This window comes from Bufo gargarizans, chromosome 5, assembly GCF_014858855.1.
Source record: "Bufo gargarizans isolate SCDJY-AF-19 chromosome 5, ASM1485885v1, whole genome shotgun sequence".
NCBI classification, from domain to species: Eukaryota; Metazoa; Chordata; class Amphibia; order Anura; family Bufonidae; genus Bufo; species Bufo gargarizans.
In genome coordinates, this window is record NC_058084.1 from 240,700,484 (window position 1) to 240,715,191 (window position 14,708).

General features: G+C 40.4%; 1 protein-coding gene across 4 annotated transcripts in view; it reads left to right on the forward strand.

Moving 5' to 3' along the window:
- SLC12A7 (solute carrier family 12 member 7) overlaps positions 1–14,708 on the forward strand; it is a 377,772-nt gene that overhangs the window by 306,356 nt on the left and 56,708 nt on the right. For all 4 annotated transcript variants that reach the window (XM_044293095.1, XM_044293096.1, XM_044293098.1 and 1 more), the window contains exons 18-19: positions 1,476–1,671; positions 5,554–5,723. In XM_044293095.1, the coding sequence (XP_044149030.1) occupies positions 1,476–1,671; positions 5,554–5,723 (366 nt within the window). The remainder of the gene's footprint in view (positions 1–1,475; positions 1,672–5,553; positions 5,724–14,708) is intronic.

The window sequence follows — 14,708 nt, forward strand, 5'->3', positions numbered from 1 at the left end:
TAGGGATCAGACCCAGCTACGTCATGGGTCCTTAAAGGATTAACATTGTTGTTAGATCCACTAATCGTAACACTTCTTAGTAACTAGACAACTCTATTATACTAACATACTCCACCACAAACTAAAAAGTAATACTAAAGTCCTTAAAAATTTTACAATCTTTAAGTTTTTTAAAAAGCACATACATTCATAAATAAATGTAGGGAGGCTACTAAGTCACGTCATATACAGTCACCTTCAATAATAATTTTAACACTGAAATGGTGTCAGTGTACGTGGCATCACTCTTTTGTGTATACAGGTAGCGATATAACATGAAGATGTAAGGGTTATCAAAACTGTCATGCCTTACTCCATCATAATATTAATACTGGATAAACAAATCCTAGGGCATCACCAGCCACATATCTATCCACATAATATATCACAATGAACAGGAAAGTGACACATAACAACCTCTATCCTCTATGGCAGATGTCAGCACTTTAAAGATGTTTCACACAGCAGACACCTGAGTCTAATGTCTGCAGTTGGAGATAATGCTGATTGTAGACATTTAACCCTTGAGATGCCATGGTCATTTGTTCTCATGGCATCTGTGGCATCATTCTCTGGGTGTGCCATTTGTTGGTATTGATTGGCTATAATCTGCTGGAGGCTACCATGCCGATCACAGATATATTCTTTTGGATGCATTCACTATTGTATTGGATCACAGTAGTGCATGGGATAAGTGATCACTTGTTCAGATCCCCTAGGGGGCTTAAAAAAGGTTAACAAAACTTTTAAAAAAAATGACTTTGCCTGCGAAATCGCACATTTTTCTGGCAATATATATAAAAATTTAAATCACTCCTCCCCTTACCCATAACAAAAATAAATAAAAAATAAATAAAGATAATTTGCGCAGCCACATCCCAAAATGCCTGAACAATTAAAATATAAAAGTATTTGTCCCCTTCGGTGAACACCATAATGGAAAAAAATAAATAAATTATCAATTCACCTTCCCCAAAAATTTTAATAGAAAGTGATCAAAAAGTCACACACTACAAAATAGTATAGCTGAAAACTACAGATCACCCCACAAAAAATGAGCCCTAAAACTGCTCCGTAGACGAAACTATACAAATGTGGTATTGCTGTAATCATACTAACCTGGAGAATGAAAGGCACAGTTTTAGTGCATTGGGAACAACGTAAATATGAAACCCATAAAATTATGAATTATGTATTTTTTTTCCAATTCCACGCCACTTGTAATTTATTTTTTCCAGATTCCAGCTACATTTTATGCAATAAAATATTATACCATTGTGCAACTAGTCCTACAAACAAACCCTCATACGGCTATGTGAACAGAACAAAAACATTTTGGCTGTGGGAGGGTGTGTGACTGAAAAATGGAAAACCACTTGGGGCTGAAAGGATTAAATCCTGTTATTAATTCTGTACATGTTCCATTTTTGCCGCAGAATGTAAAAGCTTTAATGACTTCTGAAAAGACAAAAGGATTTTGTCAGTTAGTTGTGTCTCCCAGTGTTCGTGATGGGATGTCACACTTGATTCAGGCAGCTGGTCTTGGGGCCATGAAGCACAACACTGTACTAATGGCTTGGCCCCACTCATGGAAACAGCCGAACAATCCTTACAGCTGGAAACCTTTTGTTGGTGGGTTCTGATTTTTGTTTGTTGTGTCCTGGCTTAGTTTACAGTTTGTAAAATTCTGCAAGAAATGTCTAAATATTAAAGATGTGATAGTGTTGTAGATTTGAAGGAATGGACTTGGGGAAAGTCCTGGCCGTATACTTAAAGGGATTCTCCAGGAATTAAGAAAATGAAAATGCTTAAATATTACTTTCTTATAAATATATTCTCAAATACCTTTCATTATTTATAATGGCTCGTTTTGTCTGGGGAGAAATCAGGGTAAACAAAATGGCTGCTGTCCCATCAGTTCACACAAAACCTGTCCTGATCACACATGTGGACAAGTTACTTTACAACACTGAAGTAAAGAGCTGCCTCATCCTCCTCTCTGCTCTAATTGTCAGGGATTATGATCCTGAATATAGATAATAAGCTGAATTTCTAGGGAATTTAGTTCACGAGGAGACCTTAAGTACAGAGAGGACAGACATTACAGACTGTGGTAATGTGTTGCTTTGGTAATGGAGACTGCTGCTCATTAGCAACACCTCACCCTCCTCTCAGTCTCCTCATCATCTCCATTGCCACAGAGATTCAACCTTTATTCAGGATCATGATTCCTGACAAGCAGAGCGGGGAGGAGGATGAGGCAGCACTATGGTGGTGAAGTACATTTTCCTCCTATGTGATTAGGAAAGGTTTTGTGTGTACTGATAGGAGAAATAAAATGGTAGCTGTCCTAGGTAGCTGTCCTAATCATTGTTCCCTAGATAAAACAAGCTATTCTAAGTAATGAAAGGTATTTGTGAATATATTTATTATAAAATAATATTTAAGTATTTTCTTTTCTTTTTTTTTATTCCTGGAGAACCCCTTTAAAAAAAAGTAGTTTAAACCTATTATAGTTTTAAGTGTTCCATAGTATTATTGACATTTACTTTTAAGTTGTCAGATTAAAGGCGATTTCTTACTTTGCTGATAATAGATTTTACTAGGCACAGTCCTCATAGGAGCTTTAGGGGTATTCTTAAAAGGTGATTGATCAGTCTAAATCCCTATTCTGTAACTCCATAATTACATTATTTTTTTACATGTGTTGGGTAGTGACTGTAAGTGTATTTGTAAGGCTACTTTCACACATACGCCACAGCAATCCAGCAGGCTGTACCAGCAGAGAATAGCCTGTCGGAGTTCTCTGGATCCGGCATAGCCGGATAGTGGTGCTTGCCTGCCGGACCCCATAGACTATAATAGGAACCAGTGGGGATCTCACTACTCCCTAGTATAAATGTCAGGATTCGGCCAGAGAAGACGCATTGCGTGCAGCTATTTTTGACTAGCCAAATCCTGTCATTTTATGGATGCCCCCTGTCATTTTATGCCAGGGGGCATCCAGATCCTGACTGTTCCCATTATAATCAGTGGGGTCCACTACACTATCCGGCTATGCTGGATCCAGAGAACTCAAGCAGGCTGTTCTGGATTGCTATGCCGCATGTGTGAAACTAGCCTAATACTAATGATTTTATACGTTTTCTCACCTATTTGATCTGCTGCTAGCAAGATGGGAGCACTGCTGTCAGCAATAAGCACTAGCAGTATATCAAAGGAAACTTGTAAAATCATGTCTGCCTCTGCAGCTTATAGTTACTAGTCTTCACACTTCAGTAGACGTAAAGGCGGATTTTCCATAAGGCCTCTTTCACACAAATGATATGGATCTGTTGTGTCAGGATCTGTTCAGGAAAAAAGCTGATGGTTTTGCATTCAAATTCAGTCAGTTTTGTCTGCTATTGCATTCAGTGTTTTAGTGTTTTCCATGCAGGTGCAATCAGTTTTTCACGCAAGCCACATTCACTTACATGGAATCAGAGCTGTGTGAAAACCACAGAATATAGAAGATGCTACGATTTTTCCTGAATGCAGAAATGATGCGTGCAAAACCACGCTCATGTACACAGACCCATTGAAATAAATGGGTCAGGATTCAGTGCTATGTGTTTGATTCACGCATCACCTGGACAGAAAACTTGCTCATGTGAAAGAGACCTAACAAAGCAAAGCATTGCTGAGGAAACACTTTACGTGCAGCTTTCCAATAAAAGTGTACATATGTAATTCCAAATATAAATATATTACAAAAACACGCTAACTGCCCCTACACATTATAATAAATTAAAATGCAATTCCACTTTAAAGTGTACCTGTCAGTTCATTTATTTTTTGTAATGTGTAGGGGCAGTGATTTAAAATTTTTCTAATATACTCTATTAAGGGATTATGTTACATTTTATTATAAAACAGCCTCTGAATTGGTTCCTAAGCAACCCTTTGAGTGTTGCTAAGGTAATTCAGTTTTCAGTGTTCAATAGGTAACTGTAAGCTGCAGAGACAGGATTCTCAGCCTTCATCTGCTTTCCCTGCCCCAGCCTCACTACCCCTGCCTTGCATGTCTGATTTATTTATTTTTACTACAAAACTAATATTATATTCTCCATACTGCATTTTATCTGCTGCCAGTTACGATCTCTGGCAGCAGTGCATGGCTGTATCTTCCCAGCACCTCTCTGGTTAGCGCTAAGACGTTAAAGAGGAGAAAGGCTGCAGCAATCGGTGCCAACTAGTATTTGTACTTTTGTTACTGTGTATTTTCAATGCTGATTGCTGTAGCCCTGTATGTCTTCCTAATCTTTCCAGCGCTAGCCAGAGACACGCTCAGAAAATAGAGGGGGGAATGCAGTAAGGAGCATACGACATGCAAGGCAGATTGATGGAGTCTGAGGCAGGGAGACCAGAGACAGCCTGAGAACCAAAATATAGAAAAAAAAACTAATTAGAGCACTGAAGATTGAAGTTTCGTAGCCTCTAAGGGTACTTTCACACTAGCGTTATTCTTTTCCGGTTTTGAAATCTGGTAAAGGGTCTCAATACCATTAAAAAATGCATCAGTTTTGTCCTAATGCATTCTGAATGGAAAGCAATCCATTCAGTATGCATCAGGATGTCTTCCGTTCCGTCCCTTGTAGGTATTTTTTCCGTCCAAAATCACAGAACAATACCACACGGCATTCATTTCCATAGAGATGTATTAATTCTGGATCCGGTATCGAGTGTTCCGGAAATTGGCGCATCGCCGGATTTGGCTTTCCAGTCTTCGCATGCGCCGGGCTTTTGATCTTTGAAAAATATAAATACCGGATCTGTTATTCCGGATTATACCGGATGATCCGTCTAACGGATCTGAGAAAAAAGCCTTTCCGATTGTACACAGCCTGTCGGATTCTAAAAACGCTAGTATTAAAGTACCCTAAGGGAACACTTTTAGAGACAGTTTTTTTTTTAATTCTTACTTAAATACATTAAATGACAGTTATCCAAAGTGCCTGCTGTATACTGTTGGTATGGAGCTACAAGTATAAACAGTATACAGCAAATTCCCTTTAGGATCCATTCACACGTCCGTTGTTTGTTTCCTGATCTGTTTCCTGATCTGTTCAGCACAATGTCAGATTTTTTTTCAGGACCCATTGAAAATGAATGGGTCCAGATCTGGTCCAGATCTGTTCAGCAAAAAACGGAACAGATCAGGAAAGAAACAACGGACGTGTGAATGGACCCTTAAAGAAGGTAGCCATTTTCTCTGTCCATGCAGGAGCTAAAGATCAGAAAAATAAAGCTCTAATGTAAAGATATAATAGAACAGCAATTTTTAACCATTAGTGGCCCACTAATTTGTGTTAGTGACACCTGTATAGTAAAACTACGTTGATTGTAGCCAGTGTTTAAATGCCATAGAGAACTCAAAATGAGTAAGTGATGGATTAATTATCCATTGGTATTACATAACCAGGCCACCACTATTCACTTAATAGGGAACACTAATTTTTTTTACTATTTCCACAGATACTGTACGAGATGCAACAACAGCTCAACAAGCTTTACTTGTGGCCAAAAATATAGATACATTCCCTACCAATCAGGAGCGTTTTGCTGAAGGAAATATTGATGTGTGGTGGATTGTTCATGATGGTGGAATGCTGATGCTGCTGCCTTTTCTGTTGCGCCAACATAAGGTGTCTGTTTAATTTTTCCACATATTTCAGTAATATAGAAGTGATTCATTACTTCATGAGGTCTAATTTAAGAACTTTAAATTTCATCCATACTTTTAATGGGGTTGATATTGGCTTACAGGGCACTGACCTTTTAGGTGGCATTACAGAGACCGATTTCTACCATCTAATGGAGTGTTATTTACAATAATAGAGTTTAATAGTTTTTATATTTCATAATTAACTTCTATCCCAGTCATTTAAGCCCTCAAAAACCGCTACTAACCATGGGAAAATTAGAGATGGAGAGTATCTGTCCTTCAAATGATTCTCCCTCCTCCACTCCACCAACCCCACCTTGGAGGAGAAGATGAATGTAGAAAAAGATGTCTACCACTGCTTAATAAAATCTCTTTATTCCATGTGGTAAACCGCCCAACATAACGGTACAGAGGTATACTTACATGTTTCAACCTCAAGTGTCCTTAAAGGGGTTGGCCACTTTCTAGCTACTGTTGACCAATGTGTATGTAAGATTATGTAATATGACAATTACTAATATAGCCTTTGTTTATTTTCTGTGCCATTTGCCTTATTTCATAAGTCATGCCTCCTTGTTGGGCAAATATTCTGTGGTGTCCACACAGGAGACCTGTCCATATAGTGGCCACTGATGGAGGGTCATGTGACCAGACAAAATAACTCCAAACACATTACTTAGCCTTCTCCCCACAAATACACCATATATGCCACCTGCACTTGCAATATTGAGTTTAGTGCATTTGGGATGTATTGTAACAGACAGGGAAGACTGAATAATTTGCCTGGGTTTTTGGAGATTTTCTGCTTGAATTTTATTGCAGGATCCATTGTATTCCTCCCAGAAATGTTGTTTTTGATGTGAATTGCTTCACACCCTCTTTTGCTTGAGGATACTCCAACGGTTCTCAATAGGGCTGAGGTCAGGGGAGGACTGTTTAAAAATTAGTCTTCATGTATGTCTGGGTGGCCGAATAGTAGGTTTATGCACAACTGCAAGCCTCTGCAGGAACCTACATCTTGAGGTTTGTGGGACTCCAACGGCAGCCTCAAATACCTGTTTGCTGCTTTGTAATGGTATTTTAGCAGCTACTCTCTTAACCCCTTCAGGACCTTGCCATTTTTCACCTTAAGGACTAGGCAATTTTTTACAAATCTGACATGTCACTTTATGTGGTGATAACTTTAAAACTTATCCAAGCCATTCTGAGATTTCGTCACATATTGTACTTCATGACAGTGGTAAATTTGAATCAATATTTCATTTTTATTTATATAAAAAAAAGTTACAAAAATTTTGAAAAATTCGCAATTTTCACATTTTTAATTTCTCTGCTTTTAAAACAGATAGGGATACCTCCTGAAATAGTTATTACTTTACATTTCCCATATGTCTACTTCATGTTTGGATCATTTTATAAATGATGAAGTTTAGAAGCAAATCTTACAATTTTTAAGAATTTCCAAAACCCAATTTTTAAGGACCTTTTCAGGTCTTAAGGGGCTTACATAAAAGAAACCACCCCTAAATGGCCCCACTTTAGAAACTACACCTCTCAAGGTATTCAAAACAGATTTTACAAACTTTAACCCTTTAGGTGTTCCACAAGAATTAAAGGAAAATGTAGTTGAAATTTCAGAATTTCACTTTTTGGCCAGATTTTCCATTTTAATTCATTTTTTTCCAGAAACAAAGCAATGGTTAACAGCTAAACAAAACTCAATATTTATTACCTGGTAGTCAATATTTATTACCTGGTACCTGTGGCTGATAGTTTACAGAATCACCCCATATGTGGTCGTAAAGTGCTGTATGTTTTTTGGAGGGCAGATTTCACTGGGATAATTGTAAGTTGCCATGTCACATTTGAAGACCCCCTGATGCACCTGTAGAGTAGAAATTCCAAAAAAGTGATCCCATTTTGGAAACTATGGAATAAGGTGGCAGTTTTGTTGGTACTATTTTAGGGTACATAGGATTTTTGATTGCTCTATATTACACTTTTTGTGAGGCAAGGTAACAAAAAATAGCTGTTTTGGCACTGTTTTTATTATTGTTATTTACAATGTTCATCTGACAGGTTAGATAATGTGTTATTTTTATAGAGCATTTTGTTACGGACGTGACGATACCAAATATGACAACTTTTTTTTTCCATTTTCTGAAAGCCATAGTTTTTTTTGGTCAATTGTCTTATGTAGGGTCTCATTTGTTGCAGGATAAGATGACTGATTGGTACTATTTTAGGGTGCATATGACTTTTTGATCACTTGGTATTACACTTTTGAATGAATGAATGAATAACTTATATAGCGCTACAATTGCGAACTAAATTGCCTCAAGGCGCTTTTGCAGCCCTTGACCGCCTGTGCCTTTTTGTGATGTAAGGTGACAAAAAATGGCTTTATTGACACCGTTTTTATCTTTTATTTTTTATTATTTTTTTACTGTGTTCACCTAAGGGGTTACGTTGTTATGGACACAGTGATACCTAATAATAAAAGTTTTTTTTTCCACTTTTAACACAATAAAAGCATTTTGGGAAAAAAAAAAATCATGTTTTAGTGTCTCCATATTCTGAGAGCCATAGTTTTTTATTTTTTTGCCAGATAGTTTTATGTAGCGGCAATTTTTTTGTGGGATGAGGTGACTGTTTGATTGGCACTATTTTGGGGGGGCATACGCCTTTTTGATCGCTTTTGTGATGTAAGGTGACATAAAAATGATTGTTTTAGCACAGTTTTTAATTTATTTTTTCTACGGCTTTCAGGTGAGGGGTGGATCATGTGATTAATTTTGTAGAGTCGGTCATATGGACGCAGCAATACCCAATATGTCTGGTTTTCTTTTACTGTAATGCATTGGCTGTCAGCTTTTATGCTGACAGCATGCCTGTGAGACCCAGCCTAAGGGCTGGATCTCATAGGTTTCCATAGAAGGCAAGCTCCGATGCCTATGCAGTGGCGAGGAAGCGGAGTGCACCCGTACCCTCCGCCAACCCTCTGTATGCCACTTTCAATTTTGGCTGCGGCATACAAGGGGTTAACACGCTGGCATTGGTGTTTTCACCCATGGTGGCGTATGCAGCAAGGGCCTGGCTGTCAGTGACTGCCGGGTCTGTGCTGCTGATCGGGTGTGCGCAGCTCCTGCACTCGGCCGATCAGCCCACCGTACATGTACGGCGCTCGTCCTTAAGTCACGTCCACCAGTGCCGTACATGTAAGGCGAGGGTCCTTCATTATGCCTTTATCTGCAAAGACCTGTCTATGCTCTTAATCAGCCACAGTACGATGACCACTTTAAGTTTTCGTGAAATATCTACTGTTTTCGTACCTTGAGCAAGGCATTGCGCTATTTGACACTTTTCTGCAGCAGAGAAATCCCTTTTCTTTCCCATATTGCTTGAAACCGCTGGCCTACCTAATAATGTGGAACGTCCTTAAAGAGGACCTTTCACCTGCAAATAAAAGTTAAACTAAAGATATAGCCTTACTTACATGCCCCCGGTATTGCTTATTCAGTAATTCATTTTTCAATCAGTGCCCCCGTTTGTCCGCGCTGCCCCCCAGAATATTTGCCGCCTTGTATGCTAATTAGCCATTCGGCTCAACTGGGCGGGCCTTCAAAAGTTCTCCCGGGCGTGTCATTCTTCTCCCTGGCACGGAGCACATCCAATCAGCGTGCTCCACTTTTAGCCAGGGAGAAGACGCTCCAGTTCTCGCGAGAACTGGAGCGATTTCATCCATCTGGAGCCGGCGCCATCTCACGAGAACTGGAGCGTCTTCTCCCTGGCTAAGAGCGGAGCACGCTGATTGGATGCGCTCCGTGCCAGGGAGAAGAATGACACGCCCGGGAGAACTTTTGAAAGCCCACCCAGTTGAGCCGAATGGCTCATTAGCATACAAGGCGGCAAATATTCCGGGGGGACAAACGGGGGCACTGATTGAAAAATGAATGGCTGAATAAGCAATACCAGGGGCATGTAAGTGAGGCTATATCTTTAGTTTAACTTTCATTTTCAGGTGATAGGTCCTCTTTAAGTAGTTTTCCTTTAACTGGGCTTGCCTCACAAACTAATTATCACAGGTGTTTGAGATTGATTTTAGTGATCCAAAGAGCCCTGAGACACAATACCATCCATGAGTTTAATTGAAAAACTAAAAAATTACATCTTTATGACATTTAAATCATGTCATAGCACAGCAGGATCTAAAGCGTGTATCTCACACTGACAGATGCAGCAAGGGCTGTAAAATTGAGTATTTTGCCCAAGAAGGGTGTTTTTTAAAACCCTGAAAATGATTGAAGTATTTCAAGCTTGTTTTTAACAATCACAGATGCAGCAAAGGCTGCAATATTAAGTACTTTGCCCAAAAATGGGTGTATTTTTAATAACCGAATATGACAGCAGTATATAACGCTTGAATTTCACACGTACAGATGCAGCAAGGGCTATAAAATGTAGTATTTTGCCGAAAATGGGTGTTTTTTTTTTGAATAATAGAATATGATATAATTGCCAGTGGTGCAGTGGGTCAGGATATGAGTATATACAGTCATGTGAAAAAATTAGGACACCCTTTGAAAGCATGTGGTTTTTTGTAACATTTTTAATAAAAGGTTATTTCATCTCCGTTTCAACAATACAGAGAGATTAAAGTAATCCGACTAAACAAAGAAAACTGAAGAAAAGTCTTTTCAAGATCTTCTGTAAATGTCATTCTACAAAAATGCCTATTCTAACTGAGGAAAAAGATAGGACACCCTCACATGTATTCCCTCTTAAATTGGCTCAGATCTCACACAGGTATATCACACCAGGTGCACATAATTAGTAGATCGTTACTCTGCATGTTGAATGAGGCTTGCCCTATTTAAACCTCAGACATTTAGTTTGGTGTGCTCCTGACTGTTGAAGTGAGAGTGAGCACCATGGTGAAAAGATCTCAAAAGATTTTGAAATCAGCCATTCCACTGTCCGGAAGATAGTCTACAAGTGGAGGGCTTTCAAAACAACTACCAACATGCCCAGGACTGGTCGCCCCAGCAAGTTCACCCCAAGAGCAGACCGCAAGATGCTAAAAGAGGTCTCCAAAAACCCTAAAGTGTCATCTCGAGAACTACAGCAGGCTCTGGCTACTGTTGATGTAGAAGTACATGCCTCTACAATCAGAAAGAGACTGTACAAGTTTAACTTGCATGGGAGGTGTGCAAGGAGGAAACCTTTGCTTTCCAAGAGAAACATCGAGGCCAGACTGACATTTGCCAGAGATAAAGTTGACAAAGACCAGGACTTCTGGAATAATGTTCTTTGGACAGATTGAATTGAATTATTTGGACACAACAGCAGAGGACATGTTTGGCGTAAACCAAACACAGCATTCCAAGAAAAGAACCTCATACCAACTGTGAAGCATGGAGGTGGAAGTGTCATGGTTTGGGGCTGCTTTGCTGCAGCAGGACCTGGTCAGCTCACCATCATAGAATCCACGATGAATTCTACTGTGTATCAGAAGGTGCTTGAAGAACATGTGAGACCATCAGTTAGAAAATTAAAGCTGAAGCGGAACTGGACCATGCAACATGACAATGACCCAAAACATACTAGTAAATCAACCAAAGATTGGCTGAAAAAGAAGAAATGGAGAGTCCTGGAATGGCCAAGTCAAAGTCCAGATTTGAATCCCATTGAGATGCTGTGGGGTGACTTGAAAAGGGCTGTACGTGCAAGAAACCCCTCAAACATCTCACAGCTGAAAAAGTTCTGCATTGAGGAGTGGGGTAAAATTTCCTCAGACCGATGTCGAAGACTGGTAGATGGCTACAAGAACCGTCTCACTGCAGTTATTTCAGCCAAAGGAGGTAACACTCGCTATTAGGGGGAAGGGTGTCCTATCTTTTTCCTCAGTTAGAATAGGCATTTTTGTGGAATGACATTTACAGAAGATCTTGAAAAGACTTTTCTTCAGTTTTCTTTGTTTAGTCGGATTACTTTAATCTCTCTGTATTGTTGAAACGGAGATGAAATAACCTTTTATTAAAAATGTTACAAAAAACCACATGCTTTCAAAGGGTGTCCTAATTTTTTCACATGACTGTAAATGTATAGTTTGTTCGTGACGCCAATTGCAGCCTGCGCAGGTACTGTAGCAGGGCCCTTTAAGATGTTATAACTCACATACTAGGTGAGGAATGCCAGAGGGGGATAATGTCTCTGTGTAGTGTCAACGGTGTCTTCTACCTTGGTATGGCTGGACTTCTGGATCCTGGCTCGCTTGCAATAAAATGAGTGTTGTTAATAGGAGTAATTGAGGAATGAATGAGATCCAGACTTGAAGTGTAATGCAACTTGTCTTTACTGGATGGCAACCGAAATCCATACGAGTTACAGCAATAGTCTTTAGGTCCCAGCAGGTATTGGCAATGTATGGCAGGTATTAATATCTCTTCTGCTCCTATTCTATATGCCTGGAGAATCTGGCAGGTATTTATCTTCTGCTCTGTCTGTCTTCTGCTTAGTGCGGGCCTGACTAGCTGAGGAGGAATTTTGGCTTCTCCTGGACTGAATATGTACTCGCAGGACTGCTCGCAGGGGATGGTTCTTCCTGGAGATCTGTAGTTCTGGAGGTGTTGCCCCTGGCAGGTGTGGCTGGTACACTAACTTAACTGGTGCACATGGAAATTACAGCATAACATATGAAACAGGCCTGCAAAATACATATACAGGGAAATGCAATGTTAGATTACACAAGATGAGAATAAATATACAACTGACATGATGTAGCAGGGAAATAGAGTTTAGTAAGGCTACTTTCACACTAGCGTTCGATCGGATCCGTTCTGAACGGATCCGATCATAATAATGCAGACGGAGGCTCCGTTCAGAACGCATCCGTCTGCATTATTTTGGCATATAAAAGCTAAGTGTGAAAATAGCCTCGGACGGATCCGTCCAGACTTTCAATGTAAAGTCAATGGGGGACGGATCCGCTTGAAGATTGAGCCATATTGTGGCATCTTCAAACGGATCCGTCCCCATTGACTTACATTGTAAGTCTGGACGGATCCGCACGGCCAGGCGGACACCCAAACGCTGCAAACAGCGTTCAGCTGTCCGTCTGTCCGTGCGGAGGCGAGCGGAGCGGAGGCTGAACGCCGCCAGACTGATGCAGTCTGAGCGGATCCGCATCCATTCAGACTGCATCAGGGCTGGACGAAAGCGTTCGGGTCCGCTCGTGAGCCCCTTCAAACGGAGCTCACGAGCGGACAGCCGAACGCTAGTGTGAAAGTAGCCTAACATACTTCGGGATGTTACAACAGCAGTATATAACGCTTGAATTTCAAACGTACCGTACAGACCAAAAGTTTGGACACACCTTCTCATTCAAAGAGTTTTCTTTATTTTCATGACTATGAAAATTGTAGACTCACACTGAAGGCATCAACACTATGAATTAACACATGTGGAATTATATACATAACAAAAGTGTGAAACAACTGAAAATATGTCATATTCTAGGTTCTTCAAAGTAGCCACCTTTTGCTTTGATTACTGCTTTGCACACTCTTGGCATTCTCTTGATGAGCTTCAAGAGGTAGTCACCTGAAATGGTCTTCCAACAGTCTTGAAGGAGTTCCCAGAGATGCTTAGCACTTGTTGGCCCTTTTGCCTTCACTCTGCGGTCCAGCTCACCCCAAACCATCTTGATTGGGTTCAGGTCCGGTGACTGTGGAGGCCAGGTCATCTGGCGCAGGCAGCACCCCATCACTCTCCTTCATGTTCAAATAGCCCTTACACAGCCTGGAGGTGTGTTTGGGGTCATTGTCCTGTTGAAAAATAAATGATGGTCAAACTAAACGCAAACCGGATGGAATAGCATGCCGCTGCAAGATGCTGTGGTAGTCATGCTGGTTCAGTATGCCTTCAATTTTAAATAAATCCCCAACAGTGTCACCAGCAAAGCACCCCCACACCATCACACCTTTTCCTCCATGCTTCACGTGGGAACCAGGCATGTAGAGTCCATACCTTCACCTTTTCTGTTTCGCACAAAGACACAGTGGTTGGAACCAAAGATCTCAAATTTGGACTCATCAGACCAAAGCACAGATTTCCACTGGTCTAATGTCCATTCCTTGTGTTCTTTAGCCCAAACAAGTCTCTTCTGCTTGTTGCCTGTCCTTACCAGTGGTTTCCTAGCAGATATTCTACCATGGAGGCCTGATTCACACAGTCTCCTCTTAACAGTTGTTCTAGAGATGTGTCTGCTGCTAGAACTCTGTGTGGCATTGACCTGGTCTCTAATCTGAGCTGCTGTTAACCTGCGATCTGAGGCTGGTGACTCTGATGAACTTATCCTCCGCAGCAGAGGTGACTCTTGGTCTTCCTTTCCTGGGGCGGTACGCATGTGAGCCAGTTTCTTTGTAGCGCTTGATGGTTTTTGTGACTGCACTTGGGGACACTTTCAAAGTTTTCCCAATTTTTCGGACTGACTGACCTTCATTTCTTAAAGTAATGATGGCCACTCGTTTTTCTTTACTTAGCTGTTTTTTTCTTGCCATAATACAAATTCTAACAGTCTATTCAGTAGGACTATCAGCTGTGTATCCACCTGACTTCTCCACAAGGCGGCAACTGATGGTCCCAACCCCATTTATAAGGCAAGAAATCCCACTTATTAAACCTGACAGGGCACACCTGTGAAGTGAAAACCATTTCAGGTGACTACCTCTTGAAGCTCAACAAGAGAATGCCAAGAGTGTGCAAAGCAGTAATCAAAGCAAAAGGTGGCTACTTTGAAGAACCTAGAATATGACACATTTTCAGTTGTTTCACACTTTTTTGTTATGTATATAATTCCACATGTGTTAATTCACAGTTTTGATGCCTTCAGTGTGAATCTACAATTTTCATAGTTATGAAAATAAAGAAAACTCTTTGAATGAGGTGGTGTGCAAGGGCTGTA